Below are 26,552 nucleotides of genomic sequence, written 5' to 3' on the forward strand. Positions count from 1 at the left end.
TCCATCCACCTATGAAACCCTTAATATGAGCCCAAAGTCCTCTATCACTCTAAAGAACATTTTCAATAAATTTCTCATTATCTTCTTTCTCCTCAAGTCAGATTTAAATTTTTTTAATATTTTTTTATTATTTTATCTGTTGGCATTTTCACAGCACCTTTTAAATGGTTACTGCAGACAGTAGTATGGTTAAGTAGAAAGATGTGAACCTAACCACTTTGCATGAAATTATTATGTATAGAAAAACTGTTGCAGATTCCAAACACTTAAAGGTCAATATTTAGAAAATAACCTGCATCTAAACTAGGGTTTTGAGTACACAGTGACAACCTGCAGCAGAATATGGCAGAAGGCAAACTGGTCTTGGGGGTCCAAGGTTTACACCATTCACTTTACTAAGTCTCACAAGACTCTCTATCTCATCATTTGTTTAATGGAATCCATATATCTGCTCTATGTTCTTTGTAGGTATTCCCAAAATTGAAAGAGAAACTATATATGAAATGAACCACCTAACAACAGATGGTGGATGGTTGTATTCAGTTTGGCACAAGGTCATCTGCTATTGTAATTATTTTTATGTTAGAAAATAAAAATTTTATACTCCCTCCAACAATTACAACAACATTGTGTATGAAAAAATATGTATGGCAATTTAATAGTGAAAGTAAAGCTATACTTTCTAAATACACAGTTTTAAATAGTTTGTCTATGTTTGTGGCATAACTACAGCAAGTGTGTTAACATAGAAATGGCTGTTTGCCTCATTAGCATGAGGGTAATAACATTGTAACCATTTTGCCTCCTAGAATGATTGAAGATAGTGGGAAAAGAGGAAATACCATGGCAGAAAGAAGACAGCTGTTTGCAGAGATGAGTAAGTATGGAACTTCTCAGGAACACCCTATAGTTTCCATTGAATACTCACAGAAAGACTGAAAGTATCTACTTAATCCTTATGGCATTTGTCCTTTTCCTTAAAATCCTAAATTCCTTGTATAAAATTCACATTTGGGCAATTTTGCTTCCTATTGGGTAAGAGTGAAGTTAGTGAATCATCATAATTTATTACTAGATTGTATATTTTCTATGAAAGAAAAAATTTTCACAAAGCCAAGTATATATGTACACATGGGCACTTGGTAAACACTATTTAGTGTTGGCACTAATACAGTCTCCTGCATTTTAAAATCCATGTTCACGTCCCCACAATATTGCTGTCTGGCACACTCATATATGCCATATATCCGGCATTAGATATAGTTTGTGAAATGACTTTTGGACTTTATGGAGAGGGGTAGAGTCTGTCCCACAAACTTGTTTCTAAAAAGTGAAAAGGAAAATAAAGTTAAAGAGTTTGGAGGTAGAGCATCTGGGTGGCTCAGTCAGTTAAGCAACAGACTCTTTGTTTCAGCTCAGGTCATGATCTTAGGTACTGGGATAGAGCACTGAGTAGGGCAGGAAGTTAGCTTGAGATTCTCTCTCTCACCCTCCCTCTGCTCCTCCCCCACACTCACAAGCATGCTCTCTCTCTAAATAAATAATTTTTTTTTTTTTAAAGAGCTTGGAAGTGACCTCTACATGAGGGAAACCAAACTAAGGTTATATTTACTCACCTCAGTGAAGAATCCATTAAATAAAGATTATTGATTTATGTAAATGCCAGATTGCTGTATAATTAATTGGTTGGTAGTGTCTCCATTACAGACTATTATTTCTTTCTTTCTTTTTAGCAAGAAAGAGAGTATGTGTAAGCAGGGGAGGTGGGGCAGAGGAGAGGCAGAGAGAAACTTAAGCAGGCTCCTCACTCAGCACAGAACCTGACACAGGGCTTGATCTCACCACCCTGAGATCATGACCTGAACCAAAATCAAGAGTTCATTGATTAACAGCTTAACCGACTAAGCCACCCTTGCATCCCACAGACCATCATTTCTTATTCATAAGGAAAAAGAATTTGACATGGTGGGGGGCACACATCTCAAATTCATGTTATAAAGAAAAAAGTACAATTCTCTTATTGTCTTTTTATCTCTCCTTCCTTGCATAAGGAATGAAGATGAGCAGAAGGGAGTTGTAATCCTTTCTCTCTGAGAAGGCAGTAGACAAAATTAGATTTCTACCGGAGACTGGAACTGATTTGGCAAGAATGAGGGTCGGGAGCAGATAAAGGAAAGTCCCAGATAATAAGATTCATATTTCCCTTTATCATGTCCCAGTAATCTGGAGGCACCAAGACAGCTTCAGAACTAACAAAAAGGAAAGAAAATTAAAATTGACGTGAGGAATCTCAATCATGCTTCTTGCTTTTTCCACTCTCAGAGACATGTCTAAAGTGCCTCAGAGAGTTGCAACCATGACCTTCCAATTTCCTAGGCCGTGTTTGGCCCTATATCTTCACTTGTGGCATGGCCAGCCACCTGGAATTGTGACCTTTGTTGATACATATCTATCAGAGGAAGGAACCTAGTTACCTCTGCCCATCTCAACAAAATGCAAGACCACAGATTCTTAGACTAAAAGTCAGGAGACCCATACATCATGGGCCAGTGTTTTGTCAGGAAAAGAAAAATATATTGCTATTTAACATAACAAAGCACTAAAGTCTTGGGGGAATTTGAATTTATCATTGTTACATTAAAGATATATCAGCCAATGCACTGCACGAATTACAAAAGTGTGCTTTGTTAATGATTTTGTAAATATTTGTCCAAATGTAAGTACACTGTCCCAGTTCTTCTGCACCTGCTGTGATCCTTGGCACAGACAAATATATAAGTTGCAAATGTCTTCCGAGTTAGAGTTGTCCAAATCAAAGGATGATTGACGTAAGTTTTATAGACACAGAAACAGAAAACCTCCACGTTTTTCAAGGGAAAGAGACATAGGAAAATTGTGCATTTGTTTCCCACTTTGTAACTTTATCTTCATAGAAACTTCTCCGGGATGTCATGCATTTATTGAATCATTTCATGAGTTCTTCTGATTAGTGTGATCAGAATAGTCAAGCAAGCCACACAAACGTGTGTCTTTCTTCCTTGGGCGTGCTAAATAATAGACTCAGATGTTGGCCCCAAAGAGGAAAGCACGTCTGACCTTAACAATGCTCTAGTGAACATCATCTCTAGATTGACACTAGGGAGGGCATGTCCACAGTAAGTGGAATTCTGCCAGATAAGACAACTGGCTGATTGCAAAAGGAAGAATTGATATTGTTAGGTAGACTGTCATACAAAAAAGAGAAGTGATCTCATTGAGAATGTGTTAAGTAGTTGAAAAACATAGAGGTTACCTCAGCAGCTCTATCAGCAGGACACCAAAAACAAAAAACAAAAAAACAAACAAACAAACAAAAAACCCAAGGAAACTATAAAGGAAGATTGACATCAGGCCTTGGAAATAAGTTCCCCCAGGATTCTGTGAGGGAGCTTAAAAAAAAAAAAAAAAAAAAAAAAAGGAGGAGGAAATTATTATTATTATTTTTTTTTTTTTTAGGAGGAGGAAATTAAAAACCTGGTCAGCTAAGTATTTTCTAGAAACAATTTTTTTTTAAACAGCAAATGAAAGAGCCAAAGAGATCCTTTGTTTTGGCAATTACAAATGTCAAAGAAAAATTGCCTGTGAAGGGGTTAAGGCAGGGAAGACTTTATTCAAGATTATTGAATTGCAGTCAAGACCTAGTGCAAGAGAAAAGAGAGATTGGACTCAGCTCCTGTGGAAGGCAGGAGGGTTTTTAAGTACTGAGGTGAGCTACTGCAAAAATCCTGCTAATTGTCCCCTTTAGAAAGTTAGGCTTCTACCCTTCAACAGAGAATTGGAGATCTCCTTCAATGATTGCGCTTCAATGGTTTGGCTCCCATGTCCTTAAGAAAGATATTCCTGAAAAAAAATAAAAATAAAAATAAATAAATAAATAAATAAATAAATAAAAATAAAGAAAGATATTCCTGGGCTGTAAAACTGGCAAGAGGCTGGGAGATTACTTCTCAACGAGGCAGACAAAGAATTTACAATGAAAAGTTTTCTGAAGTAAAAGCTCCAAGGAAAGGAGGTTGGAAGCCTAGGGTCAGGAAGAAACCCATCTGAAATTTGGTCAGGCTGAGGGGAATGTTAAGGCATCTTGGCCTTACAAAGGCTAAAGAATATAGGACACAAAGAACAGAGAATAATAATTGATAAGAAATTTAGGCAAATTCAGGTGATTACAGCATTCATCTGCATTAAATGTCTGCTCTGAGCTCATAACCACAAGCAGCAGAAGCAAAAAGAAATGGTAAAGAAATGGAATTAAGGGTAGCAAGGACTCACAAATAAGAAAAGAAAAAAAAAAAAAGACTAGCCTTATGTTAAAACAAAATAAATCACTAACTCTGTGGCCACCAACTTTGATTAAAGAAATTCTAGACAAGGGATCCCTGGGTGGCGCAGCGGTTTGGCGCCTGCCTTTGGCCCAGGGCGCGATCCTGGAGACCCGGGATCGAATCCCACGTCGGGCTCCCGGTGCATGGAGCCTGCTTCTCCCTCTGCCTGTGTCTCTGCCTCTCTCTCTCTCTCTGTGACTATCATAAATAAATAAAAAAAAATTTAAAAAAAAAAAAAAAAGGAATTCTAGACAAGTTGCCCTTAACCAAAAAAATTCCCTTCAGGATAATGCCTTAATTATCCCTTTATTTAGTACCTTAGATTAAAACTGAAAGACTAGTTAAATGTAGATGTCATCCTCATCTTGGCTTTTCAGCCATCAAATAAGTTTATCAGCTTAGATAAATTTATCAGATTGTCTTTTAGCAGAATAAATTGTTTGTTCTTGGAATCAAATCACCTCTGTTTTTCTACTCTGAGAGGACATCACTCTGCCTTATATAACACTTACTTATGAACGTGTCACTCACTGTCCTGAACATCTCCTAGGGACAAACCATAGACCTTTACATTCAAATCCATTCACCTTAGGTGCTGAATAAATGTTGGTTTAAAAGTCTGCAGTGTACACGAGAAGTAGGTTTTAATCAGAGGAGAGTGATTGGAAAGCGTTCTTTAAGAATATGGAATATCTGCTGAGATAAAGAAGGGCCTGAAGGGAAATCAGTGATACCCCTGGCCTCTAAGCAGAGAAGGGGCAGAAAATCAAAGAGAGGCAAACATACATACTCAACAAACACGTGAATTGCTCAAGGGCAGATAGTTCTTTAGAAAGTTAACTACAGTCCGCACATGGATAGTCCGAATGAAACCTAGAGCATGATTTTGCAATGCAAGCTGTGGCTTTTAGGAAAATCGATTACAAAAATTCAGAAAAATGCCATGAATAAGCCTGCTACCATGAGCCCACCACACACTATAGTCCATGGTGGATACAGTGATTATTTTTCACTTGCTACTTCCTTTCTCTTGCTCCTCAGCCTCTTTAAGATGTTAATACCATAGGTCACCATCCTGGAAATACTCTCCAATGTCGCCACTCTTGTCTGGTCTTTGCTTTTTTTGACCACTCTACTTCTCTTTTTTCTGTCTCTTCACACCTTCCAGACACCCTGAAGCCAGATTTTACCAAAGTTTTGTTTCTGATCAATTCTTTCCACTTATAACTTTACTTTCTCTCAAGGCTTCGCCACTATTGTTATGGCTCACAAGTTTCAAGGACTCCTTCAAAACCACATCCCATATTCTCATAAACCAGCTTATCCAGAAAAATCAGTATATAAACTCAGTGTCCCTTCTAGCCTTGGCTCCTCACTGTCAAGGTTTCTACTAATGAAGCGGCTTGAGGTGGGCTCACCATTAATTCCACTAAGTGCCCCTGAGTATATGCACAGTCTCCTCTTGGAAAGATATTCCCAGTTTTGGCTCAGTGAAGACAAATTGCTGCATTTTATATGTTTGTGAATAATCCTGGGAATGTATTCCATAGTCAGGAGTTCTATATCTGGTATATCCAACATCAACATCATCCGACTGCAACTGATATCTCCATTTGGACATCCTACAAGCACCCCAATCTCTGTAAGCCCAAAACTGAACTCTTCATTCACCCACCTATAAACCCGTTCCTCCCTATTTGTACCTTAGCCCAGTGAGGCCTCCCCATTCTCACTCAGTGTCCTAGGCAGAAATTTGAGCATTATCCTTGACCCCCAAGCTCCTTTACCTCTCTCTCTCTCTCTCTCTCTCTCTCTCTCTCTCTCTTTCACACACACAGATCCAGGAAATCAGCAAGCATGGAAGAGTTCAGACACAAAGTCTGTAGGCTTTATCTTTATTCTGTAAATATGTGTTGGTACATTTGAAAAATAAATGAGACATTTAATTACCCAAATGACTATATCAAAGGCTTTATAATAAGCTATCAAAACATGAAAGGCAAAATATACATGAATTGTGTGAAACTATTCAGAACGTAATAAAACAAAAGCTAAAAATTAGATAAGATTGGTTGGTTGGATAAATAGATGAATGAATGGAGGGAAAGAAAGAAAGAAAGATATATTTAAATATATTAAATATATTAAATATATTTATAAAATATAATGGTGTGATCGGTCAGAATTTCTTTCTTTCTTTCTTTCTTTCTTTCTTTTTTTTCTTTCTTTCCTGAGAGAGAGGAGGAGAGGGGGTAGGGGCAGAGGGAAAGGGAGAGAGAAAACCTTAAGCAGGCTCCATGCCCAGCATGGAGCCAGACACAGGGCTCCATCTTACAACTCTGAGGTCATGACCTGAGCCAAAATCAAGAGTGGGATGCTTAACTGACTGAGCCACCCAGGTGCTCCTGTAATCATTCAGAATTTCTTAACTGCATCTTTGCTTTTGTCTTTGTCACTTTCTTCCAAGCATGATATGGGTATGAGAGACTTGAGGAGGTGGTACAAGAGCATCAAGTTGCCTTAAGTGAATTAGCTTTAAATTTTTATTATGAAAAGTTTCAAATATATATAGATGTATAGAAAATAATATTCATCTCTACCCTTAATTATTTACCCCCAGCCCCCTCTGTATTTTTATGAAGGAAATCTAATATACTATTTAAATGAGTTGAATCTACATGTTTTAAAGAGTTATATCCCAGTGATCTAATACTAAAGGAAAAAAATACCATCCATTTTTTTTCAGAAATAATGAAGAGGACAATACAAAAAAAAGACAAAAATAGGGAAATGCTATTCTCACTTTTTCTGCTATACCCTTTTTTTATTAAAAAGGAAGAATGGGGGATCCCTTGGTGGCTCAGTGGTTTGGCGCCACCTTCGGCCCAGGGTGTGATCCTGGAGACTCAGGATCAAGTCCCACATTGGGCTCCCTGCATGGAGCCTGCTTCTCCCTCTGCCTGTGTCTCTGCCTCTCTCTCTCTCTCTCTCTCTCTCTCTCTCTCATGAATAAATAAATAAAATCTTTAAAAAAAAAAGGAAGAATATAGGTTCTTGAGAGTCTAGTGTATGAACTTGTAGGTTTTATGATAAGATGGATTATTTTTTTTAATATCATGGAATGAATATAGTGCTAATCCTAGATATTTCAACATGATAAGAACTAGGATTGCTCTATTAACTTCTTTATTCCTGTATTCAAATTCTATCTTTTTTATGAAGGAATTAGTCTGCTCATTTCCCTTTTTAATAAGCCTACTAGACCCCTAGCTCAGGAAAATACTATAGCATAAGAATGAACCTTAATTTCAGCAAAATACCAACAAAGCTAAGTTTCATTGCTCACCACACCCCATTTGATATTCAGGGCTTACATCCTCAGCCAGGAAGAACTTATACAAATAGGAAACATAAGAGACCCTCTGACCCCTTCCTGACTCTTGAACAAAACAGATCAGTTAGATCTGTATGGTGATAGAGCAGGGAAATTGGTCATTGCACTCCTGTCCCTAAGCTTCATCTCTGTACACCCTCTTGACTATGCAGGGGGAGATGCAACTTTGCCAGATTGCTCCTAGGACCTCTATGAGAAGGAAGTGTGGAGGAGTTAAGGTTTCTGTCCTCACAAAATACAGCCTTGCTGGAACTAAGACATTGAATTATGTGCAGCATCAAAGCCCTTTTATACCTGGGGCTTATCATTATTCTTCAGGAATCTAAACAAATACTCTATGTCCCTAATCTCTTCTTTTAAAGGGTTATTTACAGATATTGGGACTCTTGATTGTTGAGCCAAGCTCAGCATCAATAAGAGTACATCCTCATCCAGGGGAAAAGGCAGATTTAGCATTTAGGCATTTCTGACTCACTCTCTGTCTCTGGTTATTGAACACCCTAGAGAGTTCATTTTCACATGAGCTTCTTGGATCTACAGAGGACACAAAACTGGGAAGTCCCTTTGAAATGCTAGTGGCAAAATCAAAACTTTTAGAATGGTTACAAGCATGAGCTAAAAATTAAAAGAAACTAACCAGATAAATATGAAGTCCTACCTTTAGCCTCCAGATAAGCATCAGACCAGGAAAGATGTGATCAGATTTGGTACATATGCTTTTATAAAACTCGCTTGTTAATGAAAAAGGTCAGACAAATTAGCCATTTATTTTTTTTAAGTTGCATTAGTAAGTGTCCTTATCAAAGTTGGTAATAATTGCTTTCCATATATTCTGTACAGGTGAGGCAATAGCTGTGGCACTTGGGTTAATTTTATATATCTCATTTCAAGGAGATATGAGCCAGCCATAGAACAAGAGGACTAGAATGGATGAAGGTCTCAAAGACATGTCTGTCATAATGAGAAAAATAATAGCAATATGCATGTACTGAAGCCCTATTGTGTGCTTCACTCTGTGGTAGACATTGTACTTGAAATGGCTGCAAAAAAAAAAAAAATGGCTGCAAAATTGAACCTCTCCAAACTAAAAGGTCAAAAAGTTATGATCCCAGCTAAACTTTAAACTCCATGATGACAGGGGCTTTTGTACATAATTTTCAGATGGTAATGAAGATCCTAATCATAATCATGATAGCTGCTTACCAACGTGTGAAAAATAAATTATCAAGTGGCAAGGAGAAAAGATTATGTGTCTCCAGAAAGGAAATTAGATCAAATGGATTGAACTTATTGGGACTCAAATTAAAGCTCAAATATAAAAAAGGAAGTTTCTATCACTTATTGTTGCTCAGAAATGTTATAAGAAACCTTGTAAGGAGTCCCACCTGCTATCAAGTGCTCATTATGTACAGCTTCAGAGGTAACCAGCTGGTAAAGCTGGTATTGTTATTCCCATCCACACGAAGAAATCAGATACCAAGTACAAACTTGTCAAAGTTCACACAACTAGGAAATGAAAGATTAAGGCTTACTGACCTTAAATCTCATTTATTTTCACTAAGTTATATATTCCTGTCATTGGAAATGATCTTATATGGCCATTGTCTGCATGTCCATCTCTCAAGAGCATGTTTAAGAGATTTCCTGTGTGGGGTGAGGGTAAGTCCTACCTATCTCCTTGTTCCCTCAAGCACTCAGCATAAAGCACTCAGCAAACTGAGCCTGTTTGTCAAGTAATAAACTCATAAGAATGAATGTTTAATGATCTGCCTCATAAAACTATAAAGTAACAGGAATATTGATATCCTTTTTAAATGAATCTAAAGAGATCAGTTTGAATCGAGGGAATGCTAAATGCTCTCAGTGCAGGACACTTGCTAATTCATCCCGAGTTTCATTAGGAAAGCACTTAATTGGCCTCCTGATATAATTATTTCTAGGCCAGTTCATTTACTTGCTACCCTAACAATTCTATTTCGAGGCATTTATGTAGCATTCTTACTGGTAAAGTTCAATATATCTCAAAATATAGCTCTGTGCCTTTATATCTGTTATGAACCATAAACATGGACTTAAAGAGAGCCAAATATTTAGAAGCAGAGAAGGACAGACATTTGCTGAAAGACACAGTCTAGAGATCAGCTCATTCAGAAAAGAGTAGGAGGTACTCTGGTGTGGATGTACTAAGAAGCCCATCTGCAGGGCATTGTGAGACCAGCCTGAGCCCAGCAGAGGTTCTGGATAGAGAGTAATAGGAAGTATTACTGGGTAGGTAGCATGGAAAGAACACACAGAGGGGCTTGGATTGGGAGCAGAACATTTAGACTTGGTGAGCAGCAGAAACCATGCTGGATTCCTGAGGATAAGTGTAGAATGAGGAAAATAGTTCGAGAATATGGGGAACATGTTCCTCTATGTAGAGAGGAACTGGAAGCCACAGTATAAGAAAGAGTAGTGGTTGTTTTTAGAAAGGAGTCTCCTCTGAGGTTGACAGGAAGGTTTGCAGGGTGGACACTAGCAATACTAAAGAATACACAGCACGAACTATGTGCCAGGCAGGGTTCTCTGTGCTTAAGTGTAGTCATACATTTGCCTTATAATTCTGTGAAATAAGTAGTAGTAGTAGGTTAATCATCCCCAACTTCCAAATGAGAAACTGAGGTTTCTAAATGCAGTTGACCTGGGCACCTGGGTGGCTCAGTCCGTTAACTGTCTGCCTTTGGCTCAAGTCATGATCTTGGGGTCTTACATCTACTCCCTCCACCCCCACATCCCCAGACCACCCTCCACACTGTGCCCAGTGGGGAGCCTGCTTCTTCTTCTCCCTCTGCCCCTCCCCCCGCTCCTGTTTGCACTCCATCTCTCTCTCTCTCAAATTAATAATCTTATAAATTAAAAAAAATAATAAAAGTAGTCGACCTAAAGTCACACAGAAAAGATGCCCCACATTCAGCAAGTGCTCACCTCACAGCCATATTCTGATGACCAGTCACAGTGTATTTAAAATGGTTCTGATAATACTGTTATCATCTTACTGTTTAAAGTCACAGCTTGAGCAGATTGTTCTCAGAAGTGGCAGACACCACAGGGCTGAGGTCACGTTCCTCGGCCCACGAACATGGTCGACAAACAACGTGTTGGATATGTGTGCTCTCTTCCCCTAGATCCTGAGGGATACAAGGCAGACTTTTTCAAGTCTTCAAGTTCTTTTTTTTTTTTTTTTCAAGTCTTCAAGTTCTATTTGTATTCTAATAAAAATAAAAATCGAATTAAGTGAATGGGTTATAATATCTATAGTTGTTTTCTTTATAAATATTATAAATCCCTTTCCAAACACATGGCATACCATATGTGTACGTTTCTCCCCCCACAGGGGCTCAAGATCTGGATCGTATCCGACTCTCCACCTACAGAACAGCATGCAAGCTTAGGTTTGTTCAGAAGAAATGCAACTGTAAGTATGCCAGTTGTTTGGACTAATTACCCTCATGAATCCTATAGTTACGTTTGTAACTTTGTTTATTAAAACTGGTGTTCTTGTAAGTGTTGATAAAACTATGTTTACACAACAATAAAAAGAGTATGGTGATGCACAAATGGTAGAGAGACTGTTCGTAAGTAATTCAGAAGGTTTCATTGCTCTTAGCTGCTGAAGTATTGAAATGGATGAGCTTCTGGCTGTGTATGAAGTCCTGTCCTTGGGATGGTTTAAATCTGGATGGATATTTTTCTTCTATTCTCTAGCTTTGGTATTGTCCATGTAGTCGCCCTCTTTAGCTCCTGTGGAACTGTTTTGTACCTACTTCTTTACTAGTCTACCCTAGTGCCATCCACCAGCTTTACTCTCTGAGACACACACACACACACACACACACACACAATTTTAACTTGGTTTTTCTTTTTTCTTTGTAAATAATGTACATACTATCGATTTTTTATTAAAATAAATATGCTTTGATGTGCTAGCATAACTGCTCTAGCTTCTTGTCTATAGTTCTATGTGGCTTCAGATTTAGTACCTATGAACAGATGTACAGGACATTTATTACACCTTTTACCAAAAGGAGTTACCATTGTAGTACTTTTATGTAAAACTTGTCTTCCCCCTTGCCCCAACTTTTTTTCTTTTTCATTTTCTTTCTTTCGTTCGTTCTTTCTTTCTTTCTTTCTTTTCTTTTCTTTCTTTCTTCTTTCTTTCTTTCTTTTTCCTTTCCTTTTCTTTTTTTTGTAAATAAATAAAGCTTGTTTTTTACTTAAGGAAAAAAAATGGTTTCCATGAATTTTATAAAAACATTAAATATTAAGTCCTCTTTATAATTGTGATTCCTTTACAAGTATAGGAAAATGTTAACAAGCTCCAGGAAAGCACAGAAGTTTCTTTCTGAAGCTATAAAATTAGCCCTTTGTATCAGAGTATTAACTACATTTGCCTATATCAGACCACAGCAAGAAAAGAAACAATAATACTTGAAGAAACAAAGGGACTTGTTTCAACTTTTTCCCAAATTTTAGAATGTTAGCAGCTACTAGATCACTAATCACAGCGAGCCGTTTGCATCGTCTGGTGAATTGCTTCTCCCTTCATATCTCCACATCCATTTTCTGGAGAAATTGCCTCATAGTTCATGTATATGAACTTATTACTCTTTTCTTTTTGAGCACTGATTCCTATAAAAATTAATAACTGTTCTCATTTTCTAATTAGTATTGGATGGATTAGAAAAAATGAAAACCATAATGTTCTCCTGAGTACATACACATAGTTTTTGAATAAGTGGCATAGGGCTTAGACATGGTGAATGTAGAAACCAGCCATTTCCACACCTCTACCCTCCTGGAATCTCCAGCAAATGTTTCTTAGGGTGCTGGGCAGGCCAGCCCCAGACTCCCCAAATCATGACTATGGGGATGGGCAGGCTGTGTGTATCTAGTCGTCAAGTTGCTCATCTACAGCTTATGCCTCAGCTTTGGTGGCTAGAAATGAGGCTCAAGTTTGGGGCAGGTTGAGAAGGGAATAAAAAGTTTCACCAGGTATCAAAGACTCCTTATGGGACACTAAACCCATCAAAAAAAAAAAAAAAAAAAAAAAAAAGATGGGGAGGTAATGCAAAGAGCACTAAAGACATGGGAAGAAATTTGTGGATGTACTTACAGCCCTGGGCATTGAGGCATCTATAAAAGGTCTTTGGAGGGCTGTGGTTAAAGGACAAGGAAGAGGCTCCCAACGAAGGAAGGCTTTCCCCCACCATGCCCCTCAATTCCAACTACCTGTATTTAAACAAAAGAAAAAAATCTCCTTGTTTCCAACAATGAAAAAGTGATAGGATCCTCCTACTTTCTTTCCTCATCACCACTCAATGGGCCTTGGAATGGAAGGGAGGGGAGAAGGAGCACAGATGTGAGCTCTGACCCCATAGAGCTTAGCCAAGCAGAGCTTCCTCGGGTCCTTCCAGCTGAGATAGGGAATTGCAAAAAAAAAAAAAAAAAAAAAAGTTACAAACTGATAGGGTTGAACTAAAGAGCAAACAAACAATAAAGAAAAGGAAAGATGGGAAGGAGGGAGAGAGGGAAGAAAAGAAGAGTGAATGATTTGGCAACCACCCCTGCAGCCAACATTACAAAGGCCCTAACTAGCTAGATCCAGCAACCCTAGGGCCACAGGGCATTCTCCTACTCACAGTAATGGCCCTTTCTCATTCTTGGGCATCTCCTTTTCTCTTCCTGTTCTTTTCTGCTCCTCATCCTTATCTTACATCCAGAATCATGTTGTAGTCACACTGACCTCCTTGGAAAGCAGTGGGGAAAACAGTGCTAGTCCATCCCTTGTAGAAAATAGAACTTTCATACTTGTCTAATTGGCCTCAGTGCATCCATTCACTCACCTTTTAATTTAGAAAGCTTATAATGAGCTCCTACTGTGTGTTTGGCACTGTGTTTAAGTGCCTGGGATAGAGCAATGTGAATAAGATAAGATTTCTGCCTTAAAGTTGCCCAAAGTCTTAGCTTAGACTAGATAGAATTTTAAACAGACTCATAACACAGTGTGGAAGAGTAATGGTAGGAATATCTGCATAGTGTTTTGGGAGCATAAGGAGTCAGTCCCCTACCTGGGCGTGAGGGCCAGTAAGAGGAGTTTCCTAGAGAGGAAGACATCTAGCCTGATTCTTAGAGAATTAGGGGACATAACACCAGAAGAATGCCCTACAAACTTCATCTATTTTAGGATGAGGAAAATCGCTTCTCAGCCTTTTTGGCTAAGTTCATGTGGAAGATGAGGAAAATATGACATTCTCTACAAACTATGTGAAAGTAAGCCTTAAGGAAGAGAAGTGAGCAAGATTTGAATGCTCTGCTAAAATTAAGTTGCTTTTTAAAATTGTTTCTACCTTGAGCAGAAGCGTTAAATCCAAGTATGGTTATGTGTTTGCTGAGTGTTCCTTCCTGACAACAAATATAACAGTGGTGATGTTAAGGAGCTTGCAAAATGCTAACACAGCTGAATCTATTCTATCTTAAAAGTTAGAGCCTTCTTTTTTTTTTTTTTTTTCTTTTAAGATAACCAGGACACTTGTGTTTATGTGACATAATATTAGTCAACATTGAATGTATACCCCTATATTCGAGGAAGGACATTTTTGTCTGCAATACAACCTAATCCACCATAAATTGTGGTACCTTATAATGGAGTTTTACTCCACAATAAAGAAAAAAGAAAAAAAATCCACATAGTGTATTTGCAAGCACATTGCTTTATTGGAAATTCTTATAGAACGTTTACTTTATAGAAATCGATGGGCCTTAATGGAGAACAGGTTATTTTTAGGTCCAGATCTTATTTACAGGTAAAACTGATTTTGTGTATTAACAAAACTAAGCTTAAAAACTACAGAGTGGGGGGTGGAGTGGGGCATAAAAACTGACACTTGTAAAGTCATCACCTTTGTTATCTAGATATAGCATGGAGTATATAGACTTTTAAAAGATTAGGTTTTTATCTGAATTCAGACATCATGAGTGTTATTTAATTCCCTGTATTTCTGTCCCCACAGCTCTTGCCTAGTCTCCTTAGTTTTCCATATAGAGAACTGATTCCTATCACCAACACTCATGTTCATTCCCTCCAATGCAATTTCTGATGGATACTGAGAATGTATTCCCAGGGTCTAAAAAGACTACATAGAAGAGGCTAGAAAACTGTGGCCTGTGCACAAAATACAGCCCAGGACCTACTTTTGTATAGACTGTGAAATGAGAGCTTTTATAGATGAGTATTTGTAATGATTTTAAAATAGGAAACAATACTTATAATCCAAGTTAAGCAAAATGTTATCCTTCCCCCAAAAAAGTTCTAGTCTTTTCATTGGTAGACAAGCATCGAAAAAAAAAATTCCCTCCATTGTTATATTTTTAATTTCATCAGTAAAAATGTTTTGTAAGTTTGTTTTCTCTATATATATATTTTTTTAAAGGTTTTATTTATTTATTCATGAGAGACACAGAAAGAGAGAGAGAGAGAGGCAGAGACACGGGCAGAGAGAGAAGCAGGCTCCATGCAGGGAGCCCATTGTAGGACTTGATCCCGGGTCTCCAGGATCATGCCCTGGGCCTAAGGCAGGCGCTAAACCGCTGAGCCACCCGGGCTGCCCCATTTTCTCTCTTATTATATATATGCCAACATATCTACATAATATTACTACATAATCTGGTAGTGCCCCACGGTCCACACACAAAAAAGACATTTACCAACTTCTGTTACAAAAGAAAAATTGTGAGAAACCATCTTTTCTTTTTTTCAAGCAAAAAAGTCTTTATTCCTTTGATTTTTCTCCATGGGATCTATTTTTCAAGTCAACGTCTTCCGCCCTTACCATTCATTTTTGTACCCTGTCATACCCTGCCCACCAGCATCCACCATGCCATGAGCACATTCCTAATGGAACAAAAGAATGGATGCCCTTAAAAATTAGGGGACACAAAGTTGGCAATTTTATTTTCTAGGAGGACATATTCCAAACACTGTGTGCTTTCTAATCAACAGTGTTCTCTTTAGCTTCTAGGTTTCCTGAGAATGTCCCAAAAAATAAATACCCTATATGCCATCTATAAGTGAATGGAAATATCTCACCCTTTGTTTTAAATAAATAACTATTTTCTGCCAGAACAGTATTTCCTCGGTCCATACTGACATGGTTAATAATCCAGATACCCTGTAATGTCAGCAGATCTTTTTTTCAGAAATTACTTTGGAGTCAATGGAATGCAGCCTTAAGTTCATGAACAATAAAAGGGAGCAAGAGAAATAAATCAGAAATCCCAAATCTCTCCTGTTTAATAAAGGGAATGAAAGTAAGGAGGCACCTTCCTTTTGCTCTTCTGGTCACAGCCTGAATTTTTTTTTTTCTGTCACTCACATCAACTAAAATTTAGTTAAAATTTGGCTTAAAAAGAAAGGAGGAGGAAAGGTATATATTTGTATCTGAGCTCTCAGAGTTTCTCAAATACCCCTCTAATAAAAGAAATGTAACTATTCCTCATCCTGTTGTAATTTAAAGCTAGAACACATACTTTTGCCTTTAATAGCTCTAAACTTCTTTCAGGGTTTCTACAACCAAAATAAAATCCAGACACCTTTTTACCTAATGGCTTCTCTGTCACTGTGAAATTAACCCATGTGAGTGCTAGATATGTAGTGAGTCCAGAATGAATAATCTTTTATGAGTGAATGAATAGGCTCCACTAGATTCATTTTTCACCAGCCAAGCAATTAGTCTTGGCTTTGGGAGTGGCCTTTAGATTTTTTTCTTTTAAGATTTTATTTATTTATGTTGAGAGAGAGAAAATGAGTGCGAGCAGAGGAAAGCAGCAAGGGACAGAGAGAAGCAGCCTCCCCGCTGAGCAAGGGAGACCCAAACGGTGTTAGATCCCAGGACCCTAAGATCATGACCTGAGTCGAAGGCAGACACTCAACTGACTGAGCCACCCAGGTGCCCCTAGATACGAGTTTTTAGAAATAAATACTAATATCCCGTTCAATTTTGTTCGAGTTGGTGTACCAGCATTTTCCTTCCTCCTCTCTGCCATATTTTCCAGTATATGGCTCTGTGGCTGCCTGTATCAGTTTCCTATCATTACATAACAAATTGTCCCACACTTAGTGACTTAAAACAACTCACATTTACTATCTTACAGTTTCTGGAGGTCAGAAATCAAACAGAGCGTGACTGGATTCTCAGCCTAGGGTCTCCTAGGGTCTGTGGGTCTCATCTGGGGCTCAGGGTTCCCCTCTGCATGAAATGGCTGTTGGCAGAATTCATTTTCTTATGGTTGAAGGGTGAAGGTCTCCATTCCTGGCTGGCAGTCAGCTGGGTACTACTCCCATTTCCTACGAGCCACCTGCATTCCTTGCCACAAGGCCCCGTAGATGTTTGCTATTCCCTCCACACCAGGCAGAGTGAGTCCCTCTGACTTCCTCCTCCTCTGTGATCAACCAGAGAAAACTCTCCACTTTTTAAAGACGTACATGATTAGGTCAGGCTTACCCAGAAAATCTCCCTGTCTTAAGGTCAACTGATTTGAGACCTTAATTACATCTGCAAAATCCCTTGACAGCAGTACCTGAGTTAGTGTTTGATTAAAAAATGGAGAAGGTATGTGAACACTGCAGGCCAGGAATCCTGCGACCAGGGCTGGGGAGGGGCGGGGATGGGGGGGCGGTTGTAAAGAGGAAGAAGGAATCTTAGCACGCTGCCTACCACACTGCCCAGCATCATGGACTTTTCTGCTTTCCAGATAATGACATGTGGAGCCTTGGGTGAAAAAATAAAGTTGAAATTTAAAAACTCAGGCAACAGGATCAGATCTCCAAAAAAGAGATATGTCTGAAGGAGGGAGATAGAACTCTTTCCTGTCAAGGAGTCAGAAGGAAGACCAGGAATGTTCAGTTAGGGAAATAAGTGGCAGATGGCAAAGCCTTGGAGCATAATTATCTGTGCTCCAAGTGATTTTGATATGCATTTTCATTCCCAATGTTGAATCATTCTAGACACTTGTTTAGAATAAAGAGAAAGACATTGCACTAGAATGCAACATTCCTAAAAACTCCCTGTGGGGAAGTTGGTGGTGGCAGCAGAGCATAAACCCATTCGAGATGCCTGTGCAATATGGCAGTGGAAACACTGCTCCTCTCTGGACACTCTGGGCCTATGGCAAAACTGTTTCCCCTTAATCAGAGCACACTTCTGGTAGAACAAAGCTACGCTTTTAAGGTTCTGGTGCTTGTGATATGAATTTAATTAAAGTGGCTTCTTCCCTTTAATTGCATCCATTCTTAAGATCTTAAACATTCATAGCTTTGTTTTCTTGTTAGTATTTTTATTTTTAGATAATACTGGGAACTCCGTCTTCTCAGTCTGCCACCACTACACAACCTACAAACTAAACCAGTGCCTGTAGTCTTGCTAGGTGTCTGGAGGGAACAGCCATCAGCTTCCTTCCCTTCCTCTGGCTTCTGAATTATACCAGGAAGCTGAGGCAACCGAACACTCACAGTTTAGGAAAGAACCTTATGTTTAAATGCCCCAGCCTGTTGGGAAAGAGTAGGGGATACAGACAAAAGCTTTTCAAGCTTCTCAGTGCCATCCAGCAAGTAACATTCAATGGCCATCCCTTAAGGTCTCATATCAGTGACCTTCCTTCCTGGGAACCTGCTGGATCAGCCCAGAGCCTGTGAGCTGAGCAATGAAGGTACTCCCAGAGGGTGCTGTCCTACAGCCTGGCTCCTAGCATCTTAGGGCTCTGGCAAACAGTAAAAAGAAACTGATACAGGAGGACAGGGATGGAAGAATCACCACTCCCTCATAACCACAACTATGATCCATGAGCACTAAATCAAGGTGACTTTGTTGACATTTTGTTGATGTCACCAGCAGCCACTCATTTATTTTTTCATTCAGCAAACATGAACTGAGGTTTGCCGCACGTCAAGCATTATTCTAGACCATGGGGGGAAAGTATGATAGTATTCCTTAGTGTACAAATTTAATATTAGAATAACTTCAAGTTTAGAATCTAATGATATGTTCTATTTATTACAATGCTTCTGGTTTTGTGAATATCAAATAGTGTATACACTCTAAAACTTTGCCAAATCAGCTTATGTCTAGCCTGAGCAAACGATCGTTTTATTAAGAAAAGATAAGTTATAAGTATGACAGTTAAAGAAACCAAGTATATCTGTAGCTACTGAAATAAATTGTCTAGCTATTTTTAATCATTCATGGTGTTGGGCTAGGACTCCTGCTTTATCTCCTTTTTTATCAGGACTTGTAAAGTTCTGTTTGTTCCAGGTGAGAAGAGCATAACCTAAGAGATGTTAAATGGCTTTCCTGAATAAACACCAGATCAAATCATATAACTGAGAACTCAACTTCTAACTCCCAAATATTAACCAAATGCCATGGTAAACAGAGAGCCTGTCCTGCGATGTCTGTCAAACACATGGACCACTGAGCCTGCTAAAAAGCTAGTGATGCATCAGCCCTGAGTAGCTTAGTTTCCAAAAATAATAAACTTCAATGTAAGATCAAGTATGATGCATTTTAATTTCCAAATTCAACGTTGCTGAATGCAACAGTGATACTATATTGTGGAGAAGAGTAACGTTGAGGAAAAGTTATTTGACGACACAGATTCAGAATCTGATTTGAATGTGGTCCTAATCATCATTTATTTCTTATTTATTATTCTGAAAGTGTTCAACCAGCGATAGACAGGGACTTGGTTAGAATCAGTGCTTGAGCCCATGCTTCCCAGAAAGCAGACTCCACAAAAAAGGCTTTTATGGAAGATGCTCTTTTGCTGTTCCCAAGCAGAAGAACAAGGGAGAAAAGCCAACAGATGATGCAGGAGCCTTCTGAAAGCCTCCAGAACTGTCCACCCAGGAGACACAAGGAGGAGTCCTAATTGACTGCCCTGTCCTGCATTAGTCAAGAGTGGCCTCCAAGCATGAATAACCCCCACACTATTTGGTTGCATGTGTATGGGTGCTAGGCAGGTCAGATATTAGTACTGAGGCATCGGAGGTATAGAGCAAGAGCCTGAAGCCAAGTGCTGTCTGGTTGCAGCCACACCAAGCCGGTCAAAGTCTACACCATGATGGTCATTCCTGCAGGGGCTGGAGAAAGAGGTGGAGCCAAGATTTTGAACAGGTAGAAAAGAGGATCTGAAACATTGCGTCCTTTATACCTTGATTTTCTGTGTTGAATATTTCCTCATCGGTGTTCTCTACTTCCTTCTAAAGATTTTTTTTAAAGATACATTTCTCATATTCTTAATGTCATTTAAGATAGCTGAAGATAATCTGTACTGCTGATTAGCCTTCTAGAGATCACTTCACCCCAAACGATAACCTATCTCCCAATTTTCCATGAAGTAGGAAACTGAGTCATAACTATTTTCTGAATGGGTGAATGAAATGTATTTTCAATTTCTATCCCAATTTTACTCTTGTTGTGCAAAGGCAATTATGTACATAAATGACAAAGGTGAGTGCAGAAAAAAGTGACACTTCCTCACCAACTGCTGCTTACCTATTCTTCAGTGTCCCAGTGTACTTTGTCTGCTGGTGTTCATCCTGGCCAGATTGGCACATGATGCAGGGTCACTGAAAGAGACAGCTGTCAAGGAAAGGGAGAAGGCAGCTCCTCATGGTTGCCAGCCCCGTGAACGCTCCTTCTCTTGAAATGTCGCCTCCGGCATCTAGGATTCTGGCCATCTGCTCAAGTCATAGTGTGTAAGGAATAATGAAAGTACTGTGGGAAGCCACGCTAAATGAGTCTCATTGAGCTTTCCTGAAACACTGAGGTGAAGGGAAAGCTTCTAGAGATAATATGTAGTGTCTGGCAAACAGTAGGCCCTCTACCCTCTTCCATTCACCAGGCGCTGGTGAGCACCCACTTTGAACAAGGCATATGCAAATAGCTATGAGGAATACAAAGCTGAATGAGACCTAGTACATATCTTCAAGTTAAGTATAATTTAGTGCTATGGTTCAACTTTTCTCCTCATGCGTCTTTGGGAGAAAGTCAGAGATCCTTTCCCTCCAAACACACATGACACTAGCCATAAAATGGAGATCACCATTTCAGAGACTCTCCTCTCTTCTGAAGCTCAGTCAAGGGCTTATCAAAAAAGTGGAGGGAACAACTTGTCCATTAGTCACTATGAGAAATGTGGAGTGTCGTAAATTATCTGATAGATGAAGTTGTCTGGGAGCAACAAATGGAAGAGCGTAATTCCACATGAAGGTCAGTGCAAGAAAGCCAACCCCATATTCTGGAATTATAAGAAGCCCAGTGTGGCTGGAGCATAAGATTCTTGGGAAAAGCTGAAGGTGAGTAGGAGATGAGGTTAAAGATTGGGAGATTGGAGGGGCACCTGAGGGGCCCAGTCAGTTAAGCATCTGACTCTTGGTCCTGGTCTCAGCTCAGGTCATGATCATGGGTTGTGAGATCAAGGCCCCTCCCCTCTCTTTCAAGCCCCAACTATGGCTATGTGCTTGGCCAGGGACAGGATGGGGGGTAGTCTGCTTGAAGATTGTCTCCTTTTGCCCCTCCCTCTACTTGTGCTCACCCTCCTGCTCTCTCTTTCTCTCTGTCAAATAAAAAAATAATCTGTAAAAAAAAAAAAAAAAAAAGATTGGAAGACTGAAGTTCAAACACTGGTTTTCAAGCTTAGAACTTGGGTTTTACTGAATAGATAATGGAGAATGTCATGGCCAGAGCTGGGATTCACACCGGTTCTTAGGACAGATGGAAGAGGGCAGAAACTGGAGATGAGTAAGAAGGCTTACTGTGAAAATCTAAGTAGAAGTCAGTAGATGCCCAAACTAAGGTACTAGAATGTAGAGAATGCTAAAGGCACATTGAAGAAACATATACCAACTGTCTAGTGAAGGCAAAATGACAACCCAGAGCAGAGACAAGATACTAGATCCTCTTGCTTCTGAAGCTATCAAATATATTCCGAGCAAAGTTAAACACTGACAGTGAGAAATTAGTTATTGTTCAGATCTTTCTTTTCATTTACCTTCTCTTATTATTTTTACAATCATTGGTACAATACTTTGGAAAATAATGGGCTTAATAAATGCTTGTTCAATTGAATTTAGTTAAATTTAATTTATAGTATGACAGCTATTGAGCCAACAACCATTATACCTCATTATGAATAATGATGCTGGTCTACAAACACAATTTGAGGAAAACTGAATACTTTTTCCTTATGGGCAATAGACGTACTGCCAGGGCCTTTGAGGGTTGGCACTATATCCTATTTGATTTTATATCAAAAATATGTTGTAGACTTTTTCCCAAAGCTCTATTCCATCATGCAACTTACCCAGGAAATTAAAGTGAAACTAAAATGTCATCTTTGTAAGCTATGATGCTTCTCTCCAAGGGTCCTTAGCACCGAGAACTGTCTTAATGATAAAGGTATACTGTGGGAGCAAGGAAGTGTTGACTCTGGAAGCATAAACTAATTTGGTGAGCTACTCAGATATTGTTTCGATTCATATTTTAGAAATAGATAGCTCATGGCTCATGAATGGAAGTAAAATACAAAAATTGCATTTTTATCAACATTTTCTTTCCCAACTCAGTGTTTGGTCAATGTGGCTCCTATCTTCAGTTGTAACCACATCAAAATGCATGTATTGACCCTAGCAAATCATATCACTTAACTGAATTTCTCTTCCTTAAGAGCTTCTTAAACACTGTTTTATCATGAGCAAAGGCCTAAATTATGGCATAAAAATAAATTATTTATTTGAGAAAATCTTAACAACTGGCTAACTTCACATGTCTTTCTTGACCACAGTGCTTGTTCCTAGGATTCTTATGATACCTTTTAAATAAATTCCTGTAGCTAAAATGAGCATCAATTTTCTGTTCTTCCTGTCTCTCTTCTGTTTACATTAAGCTCCATAACTGTGGTTCTCAAATATCCTTACTTTAAAAATCACCTCAGGAGCAGCAGAAACCTGGGGATGCCCTGGCCAGACTCCAGACCTGTGGAATCAGAGGCCACAGTTTGAGACCCACTCACGGCTCCAAAGATAGCTTCTGATTTTCACCACCCAATCGGTTGGCTGTAAACAGGGATGGAATTAGTTCACATGGCATTTTGAAAATGAAACAGTGTTAAACTTGATGGGATGCAAATTCTCCATCTCTCTATTTGCTTACTGAAAAATTGGAGAATTGTCAAATAATAGGCAATAAGAAAGGTTACAAAGTTACAGACCCTGATTTCCAGTACACCCAGCATGCAAACTTTGCTAGCCCCATCAGGTCAATAGAAGACCTGATTGGCCCTTCTTCATTCACTGCTCTCTGCTACCAGTCATAGATTATCATCTTCCCAGAATATCCTCCCCCAACTCATCTTTATGTACTGAGATCCTACTGATTCAGCAGCCAACTTGAGCCCTACTTCCTCCTCCTCTGAACCTTTCCAAAGTTTCCGGCCTGCAATAGCATCCCTGTATTTTCAGCTCCAGTAGTTTTGGGCTTTTTTTTTTTTTCTATTGCTCTATGGATATGGGCTTTTGATGACATAGTGTCTCATTCTGATCTTCAGCTAGGCCATCTGAATGTCTTCCCCACAGGAATTACAACCTCTTTCCTGGCCAGGCTCTCGTCTTTAGTCTAATCTCTTCTAACATCAAGCATCATGTATTGTAGAATCTTTAAAATTATTAGCTGAATTTCATTTCTTTTGAAAATCTGATGGAATTTCATTTCTTGCTTCCTTTCCCAGCTCTGTATGTATAAGCATATGGCAGTTTTCTTCTGTATGTTAATACCTATACGTGTAATACACATATGGTAAGTTAGTGACACATTGAAATACTCTTTTTTTTCTCATGAGCTGAGGTTCTCTGAATTTTGAGTAAGTATTTGATCTGAAAGTGAGCTAAAATATTCATTGCTGTGATGCAGTCTCTGATAGATTTATAACATTGTCACTCCAGTTAAGAGGGGGAAAAAAACCCTGAAATTATAAAAGAAAGCTTGTATTATGGGAGAAACATCTTTATCACTGACAGAGTAGAGCAAAGAATTGAAAGAATTAGGGGGCTATAGTTTTACCTAAATATGACTAAATTTTAATGCCTGTTTTCTCTCAAAAATAAGAATAATGCCTAAAATATATATAGTGCTTCTAAGTTTATTGTTTTCCATGTAATTTTTGTCATTCCCTAGAACACCTCTACGAAAGGAAAGCTGGATATTATTATCCCTATTGTACAAATGAAGAAATACCTGAATCCGAGGCTATGGTCTCTAAGCCCATTTCCCATTTTTCTCTGTAAGAGAAACTAGATTGTTTCTGCATACTCCATGCATGTGTTTGCTAGATCCCACTGGTCTCCACCACCTGTGAGTTTTGTGTGCACAAGGACCTACCTGTATTGTTTACACTAATTCTAGAACCCAGAAGAGTACTGTAACATAATAAGGGCTGAATAAATACTTCTTTTATGAATAAAGATGTTAGCCTCTGGAATGGAAGGCTAAGAAAGGCTACTTAGTGGGTTGGCAAGGTAATGAGTTTGAAGAGGAACCTGGAATTGTTCCTGAAACTCACATGGAAATATGTGCTCCCCCCACCTCCTCCCTACCCATGCAGCAGTCTGACCCACATGGGAAGCTCCTTGAAGGCATGATTGCTTAAAGTCTTCTTTGGTATTTAAAATCCTTCATGAAACTTTGCATTTGAGAGCTGTCATAGGAAAAAGACAATGCTTCTACGTGTGTTCATCTTTTAGTGTTAAGGGCATCAGAACTTTATTGGAAAACTAAAAGAATGAATCTCCATTAATGACTTTCCTATAAACCTACAAACATATCTTAATAATCCTCTATGTGAGTGAACACAATTTGACACTTTAAGCCTGCAGTATAGACTAATCAGCAATACCACCTACACTTGGTTCTCATACTCTACGACTAGTCACAATGGGAGATTCATGCTGGAAGTTTTCTTGAAAGTCAAGGAACTTAGATCTAGGGAGGAAAGATTTGGATGAGTTTTCAGGAGAAACAACGTATCTCCTTTGCAATGGGATGTGATGAGGAAGCCAACATCAGAATTCTTCCTGCTTTTACTGCATGTTTCAGAGATTAGAAAACTAGTCCTAACAAGCCTCAGACAACAGTCACCATCACTGTAAGCATGGATGGCCAGAGTAGATGAGGGTTGAGAGAGTGTATGTGTGAATATGCACACACGTACACACCCCATCTACATGCTAGAGTAGATATATGTATTCCCAGTGTTGTATCAAGAGATGATGTTCAGTTCCAAACCTAACTGCAATTTACTTTGCTCCCAGTCAAGAGAGCACATCGTGATGCAATGAGTGACCTTCTTACAGAGAGATAAATCACAAGCCCTCTAAAACAATATGTATATATATAATTATATAAATCATTCTTAAACTGAATAACTTAATTGATAATTACCAGCTTCTTATAAGATGCCTCAACCTATTAGAACATAGCAGGCTGTCAAGGGGTGCCTGAGCAACTCAGTCTGTTAGGCAGCTGCCTTCAGCTCAGGCCATGATCCCCGGGGTCCTGCTCAGCAGGGAGTCTGCTTCTCCATCTCCTTCTGCCCCTCCCGCACCCCCACCTCAGGCTCATACTATACCCTCGCTCTCTCAAATAAATAAATAAAATCTTTTTTAAAAAGAAGAAGAAAAAGAACATAGCAGGCTGTCTTGATGCCAAAGGATGGAGAACTACTGACTTCCAATATGATTGTCATACTTAAACTGCCTGGGAATGTTAAAATGCAGATTCTGATTCTCCAGATCGAGGTTGGGGGCCTACAAGTCTGCATTTCTAACAAGCCTAGTGTCTTGCAGCTCTGTGTATGGTCCAATAGCAGCAGCACCAGGGAGCTATTTGACAACCCTGTAGGTGTTTCCAGCGTGCACCACAGTTGAGAACCACCATTCCAGAATGACCAGTTAAGTCACTATAATTGTTTATTGACCTTCCCCAGCTGCAAGTCCTTTGAAAGCCTTCTAAAGGTTTATAAATCAGTGATTGTCAGAATCACCTGGAAAGCTTGGTGAAAAGCCTTTCCCACCTTCCCAAATTTTGGAATCAGTAAGGGATAGAATGTGGGCTTGGGAATTTTGAGATCCCCAAGTGCTTTAAAAAAAAAAAAAAAGTCATCATGCTTAGATTCACTGACCCAATCTCTATGATGTGGTCCAGGGAAGGCTGGCCCTGGACTAAATAATGAGACAGACTAAATCCTGGGTTGTCTTTGGATATTTCTATCCTTTCTGTATCCTCTCTTCCATATTTTACACTATTTATATGCTTCTCCTACTTCTAATAAAGTCTATGACATCAGTGATTTCTATCTAGGTATTAATGAGTTTGGTATTTTTGGACTTTTCCCAGAGATATTTGAATTTAAGTCCTCTTTATGATCTAAAGAGTTCATTTCCTATGAAAAGAGTGTAACATCAGCAAACAGGTAAGAAACATCACTTAAGAACAGCAACCCTCATGCAAACACGTCCCCCCCACCCCTTCTCTACCTGAGATTGCCTGGATTTAAGACAAACTATTGAAGCTTTTGTCTATTTTCATTTATTCATTAATACAAACTGTTAAGTGTTAATAAGTCCAAAATAACACTAATATTATTTTTAAGATTCTATGAAGTATTAACGACTACTCTTAAGAATACATGTTTATGTATGATATGGTTAA

The 26,552-nt window shown here is 38.9% G+C and overlaps 1 protein-coding gene across 41 annotated transcripts in view; it reads left to right on the top strand.

Annotated features, from left to right (window-relative positions):
• Positions 1-26,552, top strand: part of DTNA (dystrobrevin alpha) — a 365,257-nt gene that overhangs the window by 226,701 nt on the left and 112,004 nt on the right. For all 41 annotated transcript variants that reach the window (XM_072829245.1, XM_072829243.1, XM_072829207.1 and 38 more), the window contains 2 exons: positions 810-877; positions 11,129-11,209. In XM_072829245.1, the coding sequence (XP_072685346.1) occupies positions 811-877; positions 11,129-11,209 (148 nt within the window). In that variant the 5' untranslated portion in view covers position 810. The remainder of the gene's footprint in view (positions 1-809; positions 878-11,128; positions 11,210-26,552) is intronic.

This window comes from Canis lupus, chromosome 6 (assembly GCF_048164855.1).
Source record: "Canis lupus baileyi chromosome 6, mCanLup2.hap1, whole genome shotgun sequence".
NCBI lineage: Eukaryota > Metazoa > Chordata > Mammalia > Carnivora > Canidae > Canis > Canis lupus.